This window comes from Lethenteron reissneri, chromosome 37, assembly GCF_015708825.2.
Source record: "Lethenteron reissneri isolate LAM-NWPU_2019-01 chromosome 37, ASM1570882v1, whole genome shotgun sequence".
NCBI lineage: Eukaryota > Metazoa > Chordata > Hyperoartia > Petromyzontiformes > Petromyzontidae > Lethenteron > Lethenteron reissneri.
The window spans coordinates 5,129,638-5,147,076 of record NC_083815.1 but is presented as its reverse complement, the minus strand read 5'-3'; the positions used below and the strand labels follow the sequence as shown (position 1 = coordinate 5,147,076).

General features: G+C 46.8%; 1 protein-coding gene across 4 annotated transcripts in view; it reads right to left on the bottom strand.

The window, feature by feature from the left end:
- Positions 1-1,840: 1,840 nt before the first annotated feature.
- The window catches only part of LOC133351535 (F-actin-monooxygenase MICAL3-like), a 51,754-nt gene continuing 36,155 nt past the window's right edge, over positions 1,841-17,439 (bottom strand). For all 4 annotated transcript variants that reach the window (XM_061566822.1, XM_061566826.1, XM_061566824.1 and 1 more), the window contains 10 exons: positions 16,918-17,065; positions 16,503-16,600; positions 13,950-14,002; positions 12,763-13,399; positions 11,790-11,872; positions 10,039-10,137; positions 8,251-8,338; positions 6,222-6,321; positions 4,735-4,808; positions 1,841-3,427 (listed from right to left, as the gene is read on the bottom strand). In XM_061566822.1, coding sequence (XP_061422806.1) covers positions 3,261-3,427; positions 4,735-4,808; positions 6,222-6,321; positions 8,251-8,338; positions 10,039-10,137; positions 11,790-11,872; positions 12,763-13,399; positions 13,950-14,002; positions 16,503-16,600; positions 16,918-17,065 — 1,547 coding nt within the window. In that variant the 3' untranslated portion in view covers positions 1,841-3,260. The remainder of the gene's footprint in view (positions 3,428-4,734; positions 4,809-6,221; positions 6,322-8,250; positions 8,339-10,038; positions 10,138-11,789; positions 11,873-12,762; positions 13,400-13,949; positions 14,003-16,502; positions 16,601-16,917; positions 17,066-17,439) is intronic.

Sequence of the window (17,439 nt, the reverse complement as noted above, 5' to 3'; positions counted from 1 at the left end):
CGGTAGTGTAGCGGTTAGCGCTACGCACCCGGCGACCCGGGTTCGATTCCCTGCTCACGGCCAACACCGGTGACGATTATCTGAACCGGTCCTGGGCCTCTCCTAGGTCGACTCAGCCTCAAATGAGTACCTGGTGCGGTGTCAACATCGCCACTGGGGAGAGAAAGGCGGTCGGGGGTGGTGCTGGCCAACCACCACCTCGTGTACCGTTCCAGGCCTTCATAGGTGCTCGCTAACAGCACTTGCCCCTACAGTCTGTTAAGGCTATACGGGGGATCTTTGTCTTTTTTTGTTTACCTTTCCTCTACTTTGCGCGCCTATCGTGTTTTGTATTGTTTGTTATTGTAACGCTCTTACCCGCCCTCACTCGACATATGTGAAAAAGAGCTTTATAGCTCATCGGATTCCTCCAGTATCAATACATATTCAGATTCTGAATGCAGGATCTCAGCCGTCATGCGATGAACATTAATTCCCACAGTGCACTGCGAGTGGGAGAGCGTTTCCCTCGACTCTGTAGACGACTCGAAGGAATCAGAGGCAGCTCTGTAATATCCCACTCCTTGTGGACAGCCGTCGAACGCACAGGGTGGTGACGCACCGCTATTTGAGACTTCCCGGACAGGTAGTTAATCTCGTCACATGACACCGGCAGCAAGATTGGAAGATGGGAAAAAAAGATGGGAGTATTTAAAATTAGCATGTGGCTCACAATCACAGAAGCCTAAATACACGAGTATCTGGGAAACCTCAGACCCACTCACCGCACATGCCATTTAGAGTCCACGAGAGAAGGATATGGGCACATTGGGATGTGATGGTGGAGTCTGGGCAGCGAGAGCATTGGAGAGGTGACTGCTAACAACGTGCACTGATGCCCCACAATTGTACATTCCAGTGTGCACGGCAGCTACATTTCTGAGAGCTTAGCATGATAGCGCACGCTGTCCACTTATTCTTTATGTGCTTGCGATGCGATGGATAATTAAAATCGCGAGGATTACAGACAAATTAATGGTGGGTATAGTGAAGGGCTTGAAGGTTGGGAATAATTCCAATGGCTCTTCCTTTAATTATGCATTATTTCTTCTTCGTTTAAACAGCGCTGGTAAGACCACTTGTGATGTCACAATATGCTGGTGCCTAAAAGCTGTAATTCCACGGGGTGAGGGAAATAATGCAAAGTAAAATATTACATCTGACGAGCACTCCATGGAATCGTCTACTTGTCACCCTGCATGTGTACAGAAATAGGCACTTGTGATTACCGAAATTAGTAGAAATTAACATTTTTTTCTCTTTACTGATACACGTGCATGCATGCCGGTGTTACTTTCGTCTGCATTGTCTATTTTAGTTGTGGTCTTAGTATAGTCGATGGGAATTTTAGCCGAGTCTTATCCGCCGGGTTTCAATCATTCATTCTCTCTGTCGAGCTGACTAAAGCAGTGAAGGCTAAAGCAGCCGAGACTAAATCTGTCTAGCTTACTAAAGCAGTCTGGCTGACTAACCAAATCAATTGACACATTTTCCCACGTGACAATTTTATTTTTGAATGGCTCCATCGGGTGGTGGAGGGTTATTGTAAAAAACATTTTTTAGACCATACCTAGACAATCTCACCCAAAATAAACCAATTATACGTATTAACAACCAAAAATCAGAGTTATTTCTGCAGTAGTAAATGTAATGTATTATTAACCAAGGACAACCCCCCCCCCCCCCACATATGGCGTTAAAATGACAGCAATTAACTTTTTATACCCAGGATAATACCCAAAACCGTCGTGAATTTTAGACACGAGACACGGTTAACTGTGACCTCACATAAACGTAAGAATTATTCCACAATTTGGGCAACATTGAGCCATTTGTAAAATACTTTCTAAGCGTTTATTAGTTTTTGTTTTGCCAGTCAGCGTATACTCTCTTTAATGCATTTCTATATTTATTAGATGCATTTAATAGCCAAGAATGTTTATTTGTTCGCCTCGGAGGGCGTGATGGGTTTATTTTTTCATTCCTTATGCTCCGTGTCCCCCCCACCCCGTACTGCTCCCGTTCTGCTATAATGTTCACTGGATGCCTCCGTTACTGAGGGAGATATTTGCACGCAAAATAACGATGGATTGTCCTTAAATAGTTTGTGCTTCAAATTTAGAGCCCTTTGTCAATCCGCTTCTGGATTAAAACCTTGCCCAGAGCTTATCGATCATGGGAGCTGTGTGGGGACTTCATTTCGCCACTGTGCCACCTTCCCTCCCCGCCCACAGTGTGCGATCGCACGGATTTAAAATTAAATCACGTTTGAAAAACTCTAAATTTGTAATAATTTACTCTCATCTCTTCTTGCTTGCTTGTACATATGCATGTTGCACTTCTTTCGCACCGTACGTAGCCAATCGTGCTAAATCAGAGGTGCGAGAATGGCATTGAGGGCCCATCTTGATCAATACGTCCCATAGGTAAATGCCCGTACGTTTTGTCAACATCAGCAACGGGATGCAAAGACATCCACGTTATTTTCCAGTCATAACTGCCCACTGATAGAAATATCTCCAAACAGTCCACATGTACATCCCAATATCTCCAACAGCCTACATGTACATCCCAAGTTCTCCATAAGTCTGCATGTAAATCCCAATATCTCCAAACAGTCCACATGTACATCCCAATATCTCAGTCTACATGTAAATCCCAATATCTCCAACAGTCTACAATCCCCCTCTTTTCAATCCACTGCTGGATGAGGCCTACCCCACGCCGTGCCGATCATGAGGGTCATTTGACCGTATTGGTGAGGTGAAGTGGAAATAAACGGGAGCATCTAGACCCAGCTGTGCATCACATGCACAGTGGTGATGTCACGTGTCATGCAAGGCATGATGGGAGGACTGATCACATGGTCACAATCGTGCCCTTTTGCCGTCTACAAATCACCTTTTGCAGGTTTTATTATTATGCCTCTCATTTGCTTCCAGCCTGGATATACTTTTCTGTTTGGCGAGCTTCTCCTCATTTACAGAAACGTGCTCCAATTGGTTTTATGTCACCCACTCCCCTCCCCAGAGCCTTCCTTCGACGATCCCCTGCAGAAGGAACTTCATTGCCACCAGTTGTGATTCGTGCTCGTGCCGCGTTACAAAAATTCTCAGCTATGGGGATGACTCGATATCGGTAGCGAGACGAAGTTACGTCATATTTGCACCGGAACCAAACGTAACCTCTCTCTGCCGTTTTAGAGTTCATCACGAACAGACTTAGTTCGGCATGCCCAGGGTCTCGGAGAGCTGCTTGTCTTCCTCTTTCTCCAAGAGCCTCTGCTCCTCCAGAAGGGACACGAGAGTGTTCCTCTGCTCCACAACCTCGATCTTCTCCTGCAACAGTCGATCCAGCTCCTGCTGCTCCTCTTCATCATAATCCGACGCTGTCCGACACAGAGAGAGAGACAGGACCAAGACATTAATACCTCTAATTGGAGTAAACGTCGCAGCCCTTGCGATTTGTTTCTTGCACGTCTGCTGGCGGAAGGGCCTCCCGCTAGGGGAAGCTCGAGATAGAGCCCCCTCTAGAGCAGCGGTTCTTTACCTTTACTGCCGCCTTGCACCCCTCTGGTTCTCAATCGTAACAAAAAAAATGTATAATGTTAATACATTCATAGGTTTGACGAAACTAGGTAGTTGTACTTACGTGCCCGCGCTTAATTTGTTTAGATGATTTACCTTCTAAAAAAAATCTAGCATGTCTCGCACTCCCAGAAAGGGCTTCTCGCACCTAGGTTTGATGAAACAAAGTAGTTGTACTTACAGTGCCCATCCTGAATTTGTTGAGATGATTTATCTTCCAAAAAAATCCTGCATGTCTCCCACCCCCATAAAGGGCTTTTCGCACTCCCAGGGGGGTGCGTGCACCCCAGGTTAAGAACCACTTCTCTAGAGGATATAATGAAAGGTAAAGGGGGAGCTCTGCAATTGCACACTCACGTCACTGCTGGTGAAAGGGTCTCCAGATGGTATTTGGCCTACTCTTCCATGCTGGCCGGACGTATGGGAAATGATGGGAATAACCAACACTTTAGAATAATAGTCTTAATTTAGACTGGAGGAATCACCATCAAACACGATCTGCTGATCGACTGTGTTGTACTCAGCTATACTGCTGGGCAGACTAAGTCGGTGATTTAAGAAACTCGCCCTGTTTATTTCAACTGCCACGCCGGGAGATCGAGTTGAACCGGTGACCTGCAGATTGTAGGTCCAGTAAGCTCACCATTGCAACACAGCAGCGTCTGTATTTATAATAATAATTATTATTATTCCACCCTTTATTTACCCAGACAGGTCTCGAAGGCTTTTAGGAGGAACCTACTAAATTGAGATATTTGGCCAATTCCATTCCTGTGTGTGTTTTTGGCCATGTGCAGAGAAGCAGTAAAACCTGAAGAAAAATACATTCATACAAGGAGAGAACACTCAAAAGCTCTGCACAGGAAGATTCAAAAAGGCAGCGCTGTGTGCTTCCATCTCCTCGTCACCCCGCAACCTTGGCCTACAATACTGGGCATTCCGAGGCAGGCTCTTATCCGAGCAATAACCAGGCCCAAGCTGCACTTTGCTTCCAGATTTCGACAAGATTGGGCACCGTCCAAGGTGATTAAAGGCAGAGGAATCAAGATTATTGCGTTGTGTCTGCCTCAGCGGTTTGTTAGTTAGCAGGAGTGCGTGGTCGGCGTACCATTTAAGGCGCTGAGGGTGTCAAGTCTTTGCTGCAGACGTCCTTGCCTGTCTTCCAGCTCCAGCTCTTGCATCCTGCAGCACCGACAGACCCATTATGCTTGCACTTGCACATGCCACGTGTACACAAATGTTGAAGGTGGAATGACGCATTGATGATGCAGCGATTAAATATTGATTGAATTAATATCGAGGATATGTGCAATCTAAGGGCATGTGAAAAGACATCAACGTTCGTCGCTGGGGTATATGTTGTGTGCAATGGGGGAGCGGTAGTCTAGTGGTTAGAGCACTGCACTACAAACCCGGCGAACCAAGTTCGATTTCTGCTCACGACCAAAACAATGCCGAATTTCTGAACGGGTCGTGGGCCTCGTGTGGTGTGTAAACATCTGCATGTAGGGTGACAAAGATGGCTGAGCATGGTGTTGGCCACCCACCCCCTCACAAGCTGTGCTGGCCTTTATAGGTGTTCGCAAACAGCACTTGCCTCAACAGTCTGCTGAAGGCTATGTGGGGGATCTTTGCCTTTTTGCTGTATGTAATGCGTGGGTTCAGGTATCCTTCTCCACTATTGTCAGCCATTATTGGGAAACACACTCAGGTCGCGAGGTTTGTACTGCTCGCCGTGTTGCCCCATAATGCACTGCGTAGGTTAAATGAGTGTTTGCTGGAAACTCGTATAAAGGAGTTCCAGTCAGGCGAGTCTGGGACTTTGGCTTTATTGCGCCTTACGCACGGCGCGTCGTCCCACATCAGGGAATCGCTCCGTTCGGGCGGTGCCACGAAAAGCTCCTTCTACCCCTCCCTCTATTCTCTTCCCCATCCTTGCTGGAACGTTCCGTGACTCTCCACCAATCCCCCCTTCATTTCTCCCCAAGTTCTCCCAACCACCTACTCATTTTCCATTTAATGTTCCCTGACGACCAAATCCGATTTCAAAGGCTCTCCACCTTCAAATGGAATCGTGTAAACTATTGTAAACTATTTTTTATTTTACCAGGTAAGGCCCACTGAGCTACGTAGCTCTTTTTCAGAAGTGACCTGGCCACAAATTATAGCTCAACGAAGAGGCTTATCACGTGGAAATTTAAAGCAGCCAAATACTCGAAACACGTGTTTATAAATCTAGAGAGGAAAAACCGGAGGACCCGGAGAAAAATCCACGCGACGACCGCGAGACAGAAACACGCAAACTTCAAATATACAAGCTTCAGGGTCGAAATCGAACCCACGACCTCCTGCATGCCAGGCGAGGGAGTTAAGATCTCGCTCTGTGTCGGCTCCGCTCTGTGATAGCTCCTGGCTAATGAAAGTCGGGGAGCGCGCCATTCGAGCTCACGACGAACCGTTAGAACCCGGTGAGTGTTTATTTATCGCCTAAAAACAGGTTCGCCTCTTGGCATCCCCGTACACACGTTGAAGAGACAAATCAACACAGACATGGCACCCTCCCGAAGGACTGACTGAGTGGCACGGCAAACTCACATGATCACGATCTCGGACTCCTTGCGCAGCAGCAGGTTCCTCTCACCGATGAGCTTGAACCACTCCTGCATCAGCACGGGGTTGTCATTGTCCACCCCGTCTGCACACACGCAGACAACGCGAGTGTGACAACAGAGAGAGAGGGTGAGAGAGAACTCGCACAGTCGGTACCACTACCCTTGACGTGAGCGAATGCGGCAACGCGGTACGATGAGATATGACGGCGCAGGCTTTCGCGGTTGCGATTGTGGTGTACGCCGATTTTATTGACGCTGGGAGGGTTGATGGATCTGACTTACCAGGATTCGAACTTGTCATTTTCACGACTGGGAATCTTCCTGCTCTACCACCTGACCTACATCCCACCCATTACGTTACGGAAAGTGAAGGATATTATAACGGAGTAAGCATCATACAAAGGATGAGTTCTGGTTTTAAAAGTAATAATAAATCTAATTTCGTATTTTTTGATGTTGGAGAATTTTTGCATCATTATTAATATGATGCAGTCCTTTGACATGTATTTGCGCTGACAAAACTAATGTCACAAATGCCACGTGATGCAACGTTAGGTGGGACAACATGTTTTTCTGATCAGTCTGCAACACTTATTTTTTGGATCGTCCGAAATGTTATACCCAGACCTGATTTTCCGAAAATCGGAAAAAGCCATCCGTACAGCATCGCCGGGCGGTAATGGCTATGCACACCTGTAACCCGGCAATGTGGAAGCAAGTGTTGCTGGATCCCAGAGATGTCGTGCAACTCCATTCCCGTGGGCGCTGAAGTGCTACACCATGATAATTGTTTTTTTACCCTTCTATCTGGCAACAAAACTGACACCTTTTTTACAAGGAGTCATGTTTGCATAGACCACAATACCTGCAGTCATAATGCAAACAAAAAACATAACTCTGATAATGTGCACTGTCCTTGAAGTTGATTGGTCCACACCCGAGACAGCTTTCCTCTAATTGATTGGTCCACACCCGAGACAGCTTTCCTCTAAGGAAAGCTGTCTCGGGTGGTGGACCAATCAACTTTAAGGACAGTGCACATTATCAGAGTTATGTTTTTTGTTTGCATTATGACTGCAGGTATTGTGGTCTATGCAAACATGACTCCTTGTAAAAAAAGGTGTCAGTTTTGTTGCCAGATAGAAGGGTAAAAAAACAATTATCATATTTTTTACTGGCAAATGAGGTTCCAATGGTGTAAATGCTTACCCGAGCTCTCATACTCTGATGGTGCATTGTCTTTGAGTTGTGCGCCTTTTGGCGTCATCTGGTCCGACCCATGTGAGACTAGGCTCTAAGGAAAGCTGTCTCGGGTGTGGACCAATCAACTTCAAGGACAGTGCACATTATCAGAGTTGTGTTTTTTGTTTTGCATTATGACTGCAGGTATTGTGGTCTATGCAAACATGACTCCTTGTAAAAAAAAAGGTGTCAGTTTTGTTGCCAGATAGAAGGGTAATAAACCAATTATCATATTTTTTACTGGCAAATGAGGTTCCAATGGTGCTACACCCTGGTTCGCCAGGAGAAGGCGTTGCAGCAAAGCGAGGACAAATATAATGTCTCCCTTCGGAATGGGATATTGTGTGTTGTCCCCTCGCCTTCCATGGGTTTTCTCAGAGTGATCCGGTTCATTCCCACACGTATAAACACTTAATGAGTTGTCTGAATACATCTTGATATGTATATATGTACCTCCGCGTTTGTGGATTGTATATCACGGAGATGCAGTTTGCGTGAATTAAGCTGTATAAAATTGCTCGCTGTCACATGTTGTAATATCTGCCAGTGATACATATTACAAAGATAGGATGAAAATAAATATTATACTGATAACAAAGTTATCCGAGTTAGATCGCGTACTTATAAATGTAGGATTAACCCACCACCACCCGACACAGCCAATTCGTAAGGTCTGTCACGTGAACAAAACGTGCCGGTTAGCTATTACTTCAGCACATCGGTGTGATGGTCAGTAAACCCGCAACATTTACAATTGTAATTGTGCTCACCTCCTCTTAATGTCTTCTCTATCTTCACCCCCTCCTCCTCCAGGATTCTCTGCTTCTCCTCCAACTCCTGCAGTTCGCGCTGCATCATCTGCGAAAGGTGAAATAAAAAAAACGAGATCTTACGCAACTTTTTCAAAAAAGAAAACGCATCATAAGTGTATGAAGCTCTATGGGTAGGGCAGTGGTGCAGCGATTCGTGCATTTGTGCAGTGAGCCCAGCGACCCGAGTTCAATTCCCTTCCGTGGCTAACACCAGTGGCAAATGATATCTGGACTGGTCCTGGCCAACTCCCTTCACCAACCCGCGCTGATCAGTGTCGTGATGTTTGGCTAAATAGTGCACAGGAAAGACACGGTTTGGGTAAGCCATCATCCCCAGCAGAGGATTTACCGAGCGCTATAAATTGTGTTATTTTCCTGAAGCTCTTACAAAATATCTGATGATTTATCAAAACAATAACAATTTAATTTCCATACATTTCCATAAGCTGCCGGAGAGTTGCAACTTCAAACGATTGCCCGACGTTCGCTTGATGTAACGTACATTGCATCGATGAGCATTTGAACGTGAATAGCTGTAACTGTAATGGATTGCCCTTCCCACGAGTTGAGTCGAACGTGATTGAGGGTTGTTAAGTTATTGTTTTTAATAACATCAAAAGTTCTTGTTACAGAATGTTAAATTGTTGTAACGTTGTACAGACCCATCTGTACGTGCCAATGCTGTACTGCATGTGCAGCCAATACGACTGTTGCAATACCCCTGTTGTTGTTATTATTATCAGCAAGAGCTGAGTGGGCAATTGACAACACCCCTGTGTGGCCACCATTTAACTTGTGGCTCCGTTAATCCTCCCCACGGGTTTTACTTTATTATCATCATTATCATTGTGATTGCTATGCTCGTCTGCCCCTGGAAAGCCTCACGGAGTCTCATGGCGCTTAATCAGGAGGGAAGTTTTTTGGAATTGGCAGGGGAGAGTGGGGGTGGTGGGGTGCAATCAGCAATGAAAATTGAGTCAATTTGCCGGTACATTTTTTGCCGTTTTTTGGCAAACCCGGCACGTGTTGCCAGCGCACAACGACCCACTCTTGCGATTGACGTCACGGGATCTTTTGACGTCCACTGTGGAACCCGCAGTAGCCACTGGAGCTTTGCACTTTTAAATCTGGATTGAAAACTCATTTATTTTAGAACTGCTTTTTGTATTTCGTTTGTTGTCCTTCCCCCGCACCTCCGATAAGCACGGTTGGCGACAGAAGTTCAACATAGATACATATACGTACAAGCAGGGTGGGCGCTGCATTCGAACCGTGAACCTCTGCAACAAGCGGCGAGAACGCCTCGTCACCGCCACTGGTTTCACCACCAACTATAACCACAGTCAGCATCTCCTGCCTGTACAAACAGCGCCTGTCCCATCTCGTGCTTCTAAATGTCACCCCTCGCGTTATGCGATCTGCGACCCCTGTGTGCGTCGTGCTCTGCGTCCCGCACCTCCGATCAAGCACGGTTGGCTACGTATGGTGCCAAAGAAGTTCAACGTACGCACGCAGGCACCCCGTTCAACCAGCCAGGTAAGCTCAGCGATGGAGTGAGCAGCTCAAAATTGGAAGGTTGCGAGTTCCCATCCTGGTTGGCGGGTGGTGTACACCACTTGTGGGTGGTTCTATGTCGAGACTCATCGTAGCCATAGGAATGTGGAATTTCCCGCCACTGACTCAGGGCTGTAAATATTAGATGAGCGGCACGGCGAATCGTACGAGGCGAGCGTCTGCGTTGTTCACCTGCGCCTTGTTAAGCCGCTGTTGCTCGTGATGCCGAGAGCTTCGCACCGACTGCAACACCGACATCCGGTGCTGGCGCTCCATCTTCGTCAGCCGTCTCTGAAAATCCAGCGCAAACATTTCACTGGCCACCCATCCATTCCAGGCGTCATCATCGATGTCATCGTCAGCAGCCACAATCAACCCACTGTCGGATGAAAGCCTCCCCCCCAAGCAGAGGTCGCAACCGGGTACCCGATACCCGTACCCTACCCGATACCCGGCTACCCGTACCCGGCCGGGTACGGGTACGGGTACCCGTTTGCGACCCTGGTGCGGCCGGGTACGGGTACGGGTAGACCGTGAGTCACTGGTGAGTAACTGTTTGTCACTCATTTCCCAACGTCTGGTCTCTTCCCAAAATTCAAGTTCCTAGAATCAACCCACCCACGCCTGCAACATGGCTTCATCCCAGAGGTCGCAATCAGGTACCCGATACCCGTACCCTACCCGATACCCGGCCGGGTACGGGTAGGGTACGGGTACGGCCGGGGAAGGGTACGGGTACCCGTTTGCGACCCTGGTGCAGCCGGGTACGGGTAAGGGATCAAAACCCGTTTGCGACCTCTGCCCCCAAGCCACCGCCATCTCCCACAGTGAAGCGCGACAACAATTATTGCCACATCCATCCCGGTGGATGTCCTTGGAATTACATTGGAAGACAAAGAGGAACATGTGGATTAGAGAACAGATTTAAGATATAATTCAAGATGCTGAGAAAAGTGAGTGGGCTTGAGCATGACACGTTGCTGGTAGGAATGATGGGTCGATGTTTAAGATTAGCGGCGGCCAAGGATTGTTATGTGTGCATTGGATGACGGCCTAGGAGATGGAGCGATGAAATCAACAGGAGTGAAGGCGGTGCTATAGTTGGACTGTTGCATCGCATAACTGTGAAGGACGGTAATGACTTTGGGAGGCCTTTGTCCAGCAGTGGATTGATCACGGCTGACGATGATTAAATGTATAGAATACAAATAGGCATCACAAAGGGCTCCGTAAAATCGTTCACTGTAAAGATGGCTCTTTGCTGTGCCTGGACTGTTAGTCTCAGAGCGAAATAATGAGATTAAAGAGCATTTAACTACCAATTCCACTTCATTATAATACATTTTCCATTAACAATCAACACAGACTATCTATATTAACTTTATTAAGCCAAAGGCCATTACATTTATTTTGGCCACTTTTTTTTTTTGCAATCTGTAAGTTCCCGGCAGTAATTTATTTTTTACGGCTTTCCGGCTGAAAATCATTGTTCAATTAAAATTAGTGCCATGTGCGATTTTTTTTTACCTCGCCAAAGTCATGATTAAATGCCCCCAATAACCCATAAATGTTTTAGCGTGAACATGGGTGCAGCCACCATGCATATTCATGTGACACGGCACAGTGCAGACACTAACGGGGGGGGGGGGGGTTGAGGCGGGGGGGAAGTGGGGGGCAGGGGGGTGGGGACAGTCACACGGACAACGGCACAATGGAAAACGGGATTGCAAAAATAGCCCGCAAATAACTAACATCACTGCTGTCAATAACAGCACTGGGGCGTGAAAGCCATCCATTGCTTTTCTCCGCACCTCCGATTAGCACGGTTGGCTGTGTACGGTGCGAAAGAAGTTCAACGGACATACGTACGTGCGACGTGCATACATCCGCGTAGAACAAAACGATTGCGCAAATTACGAACAGGGGGGGGGGGGGGCGCTTACCTTTGGTCTCTTGTCTTCTCGCTCGTCGCCCGACTCAGAGGTCCCCATCGAGTCGCTGTCTTGATGCGAGAGAGACGAAGCTTCTGCGAAATTCAAGCAACGGCCGCGTGCGCATTAAGCATCGGGAGAAAGTTTAAATCGCACCGCTCTTGCGAAAATGCAGTTCGGCAAAGGTTTAGGGTAAAAATAATTAATCGTACCCATCGGTTCACTAAAAGTTGAATCCCGTAAGGTCGTGTTTTTCGAACCGAGAATCGATATTTCGTCCCATTACCATCTCGTAAGGTACCGTTTCTCACCTTGTCTCTCGTCTCCAGTGACGTCTGCCCAATTAGCCTAAATGTAATATGAACATATCATTTGCATATTTTGTTCATTACCAATGCTCATGCTCGCAATCCAACGCGTGCATCGTGAGCCTCGGAAACCTCTTTCAATTGTCGAATCGATGGCATCGGTACACGCCTGATCGCGACAATGCGACACGTTTGGAAGGGAAAAAACTAGATTTGAAGCTTTCGTGACTGCAAGGATTCATATTGTTAGGTTTTTTCAGTAAAGTCACGTAGGTAAATAATGTAAATTTAAATTAAGAAAAGTAAAATAAAAATAAAATAAAAATCACGACGTTTCGGAGGCAACACAAGCTTCCGTCTTCAGTTGGAACCGTCACAGCACGATAGCTGTATCAAGTAAGAGAAATTCCAAGAAAACAGTCCTTGTATATATACTGGTTGAGGGTGGGAGGAGCCAAGGTAGGCCCTGGATATTATTATTATTGAGAAGTTGGTGCGGCTAAAGCCGCAACAAAGGAATGAGCCTTTGTTGTGTAAACTGGTTGAACTGGGAGGTTCCAAGAGTTGTTAAGGTGCGGCTGATGTAAAGGTGCGGCTGCTGTAAATGGGACTGAGCCTTTGTTATGTAGAGGTAGAATAGGGAAAAAACTGCTCAAAAGCAGCGCTCGGTATATCACCTTCTTCTTTTACGTCAGGTGGGAGGACATCCATCTCCGCGCTGTCCTGGTTGAGAAAAATCTTGGACCTCGTCGCATTTTTGCGGCGAAGCCCGGACGCCGACTGACGCGCCGATTGCTTCCACGCGGAACTGCCCTCCTCCTCCAACAACTTCCCGGCCCCGAGTTTCACGCCGTTCTTCTCCTCCGCGTCCCTCTCGCTCCGTGGCGGGCTGACCGACAGCGGCTTCTTCTTCTTCTCCTGCTCGTCGTCGTCGGCGGGGATGTGCAGCGGCTTGCAGACGTCCGCGACCACCTCCACCTTTCTTGGGACGGCGTTTGCGTGCTCCTCCGCGTCATTCCTCGCGGCTGCGTCTCTCGACTCCGCTTCTTTAATTCTGGGCGACGTGGGACTCGCCAACGACAGATTGCGGGGGGGTTTCGGAGGCGGCGTCGGTCTCGCCGGCAATTGGGGCTCCTCTCCCGGAGGCCGCGTCTCCTTCGGCGGCTCTTGGGCATCTCTCACGGACTGCTTCACTGCGTCCAAACTGTCGCTTTCTACCGCCTTCCACGGAGGCTTGCGCGACGACGCTCCCGACATTCCCGCATGCACCTCCGATCTTCTCACCGAGGGGCGAGAGGGGAGGGACAGCGTCCGCTGCGAGAGCACCCACACACGCACACGCACGCACGGTGCACCGAGCCAAAAGGTTACTTTGTGCACGCGCCAACATGAAATGGAAGCTGTGCTGCCGGGGAGGTACGACTACGTGGCCCCGGCGTGTTTTCGGGTTGTGCCGCCTGTTGCTCCACCTTGCCGGAAGCCTTAGCTACTGAAGGCGGATCCAGGCGAGGGCAGCGAAACGTCGGACACCGCGCCGAACAGCACGCGGTACAACCCGAAAACACAGCAGAGGGCTGTACGGCCACATCTGCGAAAACTTACGCACGGGTTGTGACTAAACAGTTATTGTCCTTTTTATGCCTTTGCGCCTGCACAAAGAGTTTATCGCAAGCTTTGCTGCATTATTGTGAACTATTTGTATAGATGGCGTAAAGGCATCGCCGAGTTTAATGGTAGAATTATTGAAACCCACAGCTTGTCATCTGTGCTCGAGCCAAGGTGAGTAATACAATTAAATAAAATATTTGTTGTCGGCGAGTGTGTCGCTGTAAGGTGTGAAAATTATTACAAAATAGTCACTTACACGCAACCTCTTCCGTGTCCCTCGCATTGAAAACCGACGTGGAAGCTTAGCTTCTGAGAAGACAAAGACAAAGATCCCCCGTATAGCCTTCAATGGACTGTTGGAGAAAGTTCTGTTCGTGAGCACTTATGAAGACCGGCACGTGCATTTACGAGGGGGGTGGGTGGCCAGCACCAGGCCCGGCCGCCTTTGTCTCCCCAGTGGCGATGTTTACACACCGCACCAGGTGCTCATTTAAGGCTCAGTCGGCTTAGGCGAGGCCCAGGACCGGTTCAGATTTTCGATGCTGTTATTGGTCTTAAGCAGGAATCGAACTCGTGTCGCCGGGGTTGTAGCGCAATGTGCTAACCACTGCACCACCACTCCCCACAAGCACACACCTTTTTTTTCCTGAAAACAACTGATCACATGCGTTAAAAAGATGTGTACACATACACACAGTATCCGTCTTAATCAGCATAATTTACTTGATGAGGAACAAGTCTATTCATCATTTGGAATTATTATTACGATAATTCTCGCCTACCCAGCAGGGTCCTGCCATGTTTTTGCACAGTAGGGGGCGATGTTGCTACATGTTTCCGACCTGTAAGCCCAAATGAGTAATGATGTTGCGTTTCAGCATTCCGATGTTTGGCCAACCGGTTAGATTGTCTGTGTTTTATTTAGCTTTGGGGGGGGGTGGGTAAACCCATGCAGAACAGCAGGAAAGCATTTTAACATTTGCTTATGTATCCAGGAAAGCCACACTGGGTCGTAGGACTATTTTTGAAGCAGGGTCCTGCACGGGGGCGTTTTATTATTAAAATGTTTTCAGCCACATAATGACGGAGTGTTTATAACCCAAGTTTTACAGCCACGCACGCGAGGCTGCAAAACTCCATCCCCGTAGAAAAATGAAAAATAGATAGCGATTAGTCAACTTGCTGCACTGTCTTCTGGTAAGTCAGAGTGGGGAATCCCGATGCCCACGGGAAGGGAGTTTCACGACATCTGTGCCTCGCTGGAGTAGAGACCACGTGCATCAACACCGCCTGGCAGACAGACTCCACGCGGAAAGGCGCCCGAACTCGGAGTCGAACCCGGGACTTGGTGACGATTAAAACATTAATTCCCATCCAATTATCACGCAGTGTGTGAAGCACTCTGTTTATGAACCGATGCATCAATGATATATTGTAAAGTCCAATCTTGATTTGAAGCTTTCGTGACTGCAGGAATCCATACTCTTTGGGTCTTTCAGGTAAAGTCACGTAAGTAGAAAAATAATAGATCAAAATAATAGTGATCTATTAATAGATCAAAATAATAGTGATCTATTTTTTTCTACCTACGTGACTTTACCGAAAGACCCAAACAGTATATTGTAAAGTGTTGAGTGAATGCTTTTTTTTAAACAGCCTTTTGTTTTGTTATGAACAACATTAGAATACAATCCGGGGAGGTTGCTACGCACGCCTGCAATCCAGCACTGTGGAGGCAGTGAGGGTGCGGCACCTTAAATATCTAGACTACACCTGTTCCATCTGCATGGGATAGTGTTTCTCCCTCGCATGCGTAGATTTTCTCCGGATGCTCCGGTTTCCTCCCACATGTAAACAGTCATTCATTGGCTAATTACAACACCTTAACATTTAGAGCACAGCAGAGCTTTGGAAATTTTTTACGTTGCTGCCTTTCTGCCTGTCTGGCTCATCATGCCCAGGGCCGGATCAAGGTACTTGTAGGGCCTTGTTTCACGCGGTATTTCGTCCAGTCGCTGGACCGATGTCGTTACTGCCGTTACGTCTATTACTTAGTCCGTGCTCTGTGCCACAGAGAAGAAGATTTAATTTGATACACTGTGCCTATCCTTGCTGCATAAAAATACTTATTCAAGAAGATATCTTGGATACATTTTTGATCATACAAAAAAAAAACTTTTTTTCGTAGGCCCTTTTAGTTTTCGTAGGCCCTAGGCACAGTGCCTTTTGTGGCCTATTGCACTGGTCAACACACTTTTTCTGGCATAAGGTATTCCAACGGATTTAATGTAATTTTGGGGTGCTGATTCCAAATTTGGCATCAGATTTTGTCTATCACATCAGATTTGCTCGCTCACGCCACTGCTGGTCAACATTCCTACAATCTAGAGAGGGAGATATCAAATATTGCATTTTCAATAAAAACTGCAGAAGAAAAATATTTAAAAAATGTGGATATCTACATAAAATGATATTATAAACAGACTATCCTAAAAATACAGCACCATATTTTAACACTAAAGCAGTCACTGACTCGCAACAACTTGCAATCATAAGTGACAGAGTTAATTTCGGGTAAAATCAATGAAAATGGGGTATGCCGATAGCATGAAATGAAATGTGATAGAACAAATCTGAGATCAGATTTGGAATCAGCACCCTGAAATTAGTCTAAAACAGCTGCAAAAGCCCAGGCCAGAAAAAAATGTTTTTTGTTTGTTGACCTGTCGTTATCTCTCTTCGAGAGTGATGAGTGTGCTTTATAACTTGAAATTATTGCTATTATTACGTTCCTGACATGTTTTTTTACCTTTGTCACCATTCACTTGGTCATCTTGCTCGTTATCAGAACAAACAGATTTATCATGTATCTTTTGGTGGTCTCTGAGATCTGTCAGCGACCTCGATCTGGAATGCAAAAGAAGGGAAAAGCTTGAGCGAGTTTACGTTTTTTAACATTTCCAGAGACACCAAGATCTAGACCATAAACCTTGCTCTTTTGCAGAATGCTCTAAAATAGCTCTGTATTTTTTCTTCCGGTTGCACCATATTTTGTTCTGCATGATGTCTGACATGTCACTCCACGTGCCGACAGCATCTCCAGGAACCAAATAAGCTTCTTTTCCTCAAGAAGCTCTCGGCAGATGGAGCGAAACGTCGGGCGCCGTGCAGAAGAATGCGCGGTAAGACAAAACAACATGCTGAACTTAACATCATTCACTCGCCTGAACATTCTTTTAAATCTTTTCCAAATGCTCTTCGACTTCTTTGGTTGTTCCACATCATCGGCAGCATCTTCTGAACCAGGGACCGTGTCCTTGTCCTTGCCTTGTGGCTCCTCTGTGACGCTTGTGTCTGGTCGGTGTGGGACATCTAAAAAGATGAATGCGAAAAATGAAAAACAAAAACATACTTTCTGCAAATAAAGAATCAGAAGTGTTTTTTTCTAGATTTGAAGCTTTCGTGACTGCAAGGATTCGTACTCTTAGGTTTTTATCGGTAAAGTCACGTAGGTAAAAATAAATAATAGAAATAATAATAGAAATAAAATAATAAATCACAACGTTTCGGAGGCAACACAAGTCTCCGTCATCAGGTGGGACCGTCACAGCTGAATTTACTGTATTAAGCGAGGAAAAAATACAAGAGGCAAGCTCTTCAATACAAGTTAAGGGAGGGGAGGGGGGGGAGGGGCTTGTCTGAATGTGGTAGCCAGGGGTATGGCCTGATGGTCCTCGGGAGCGTTC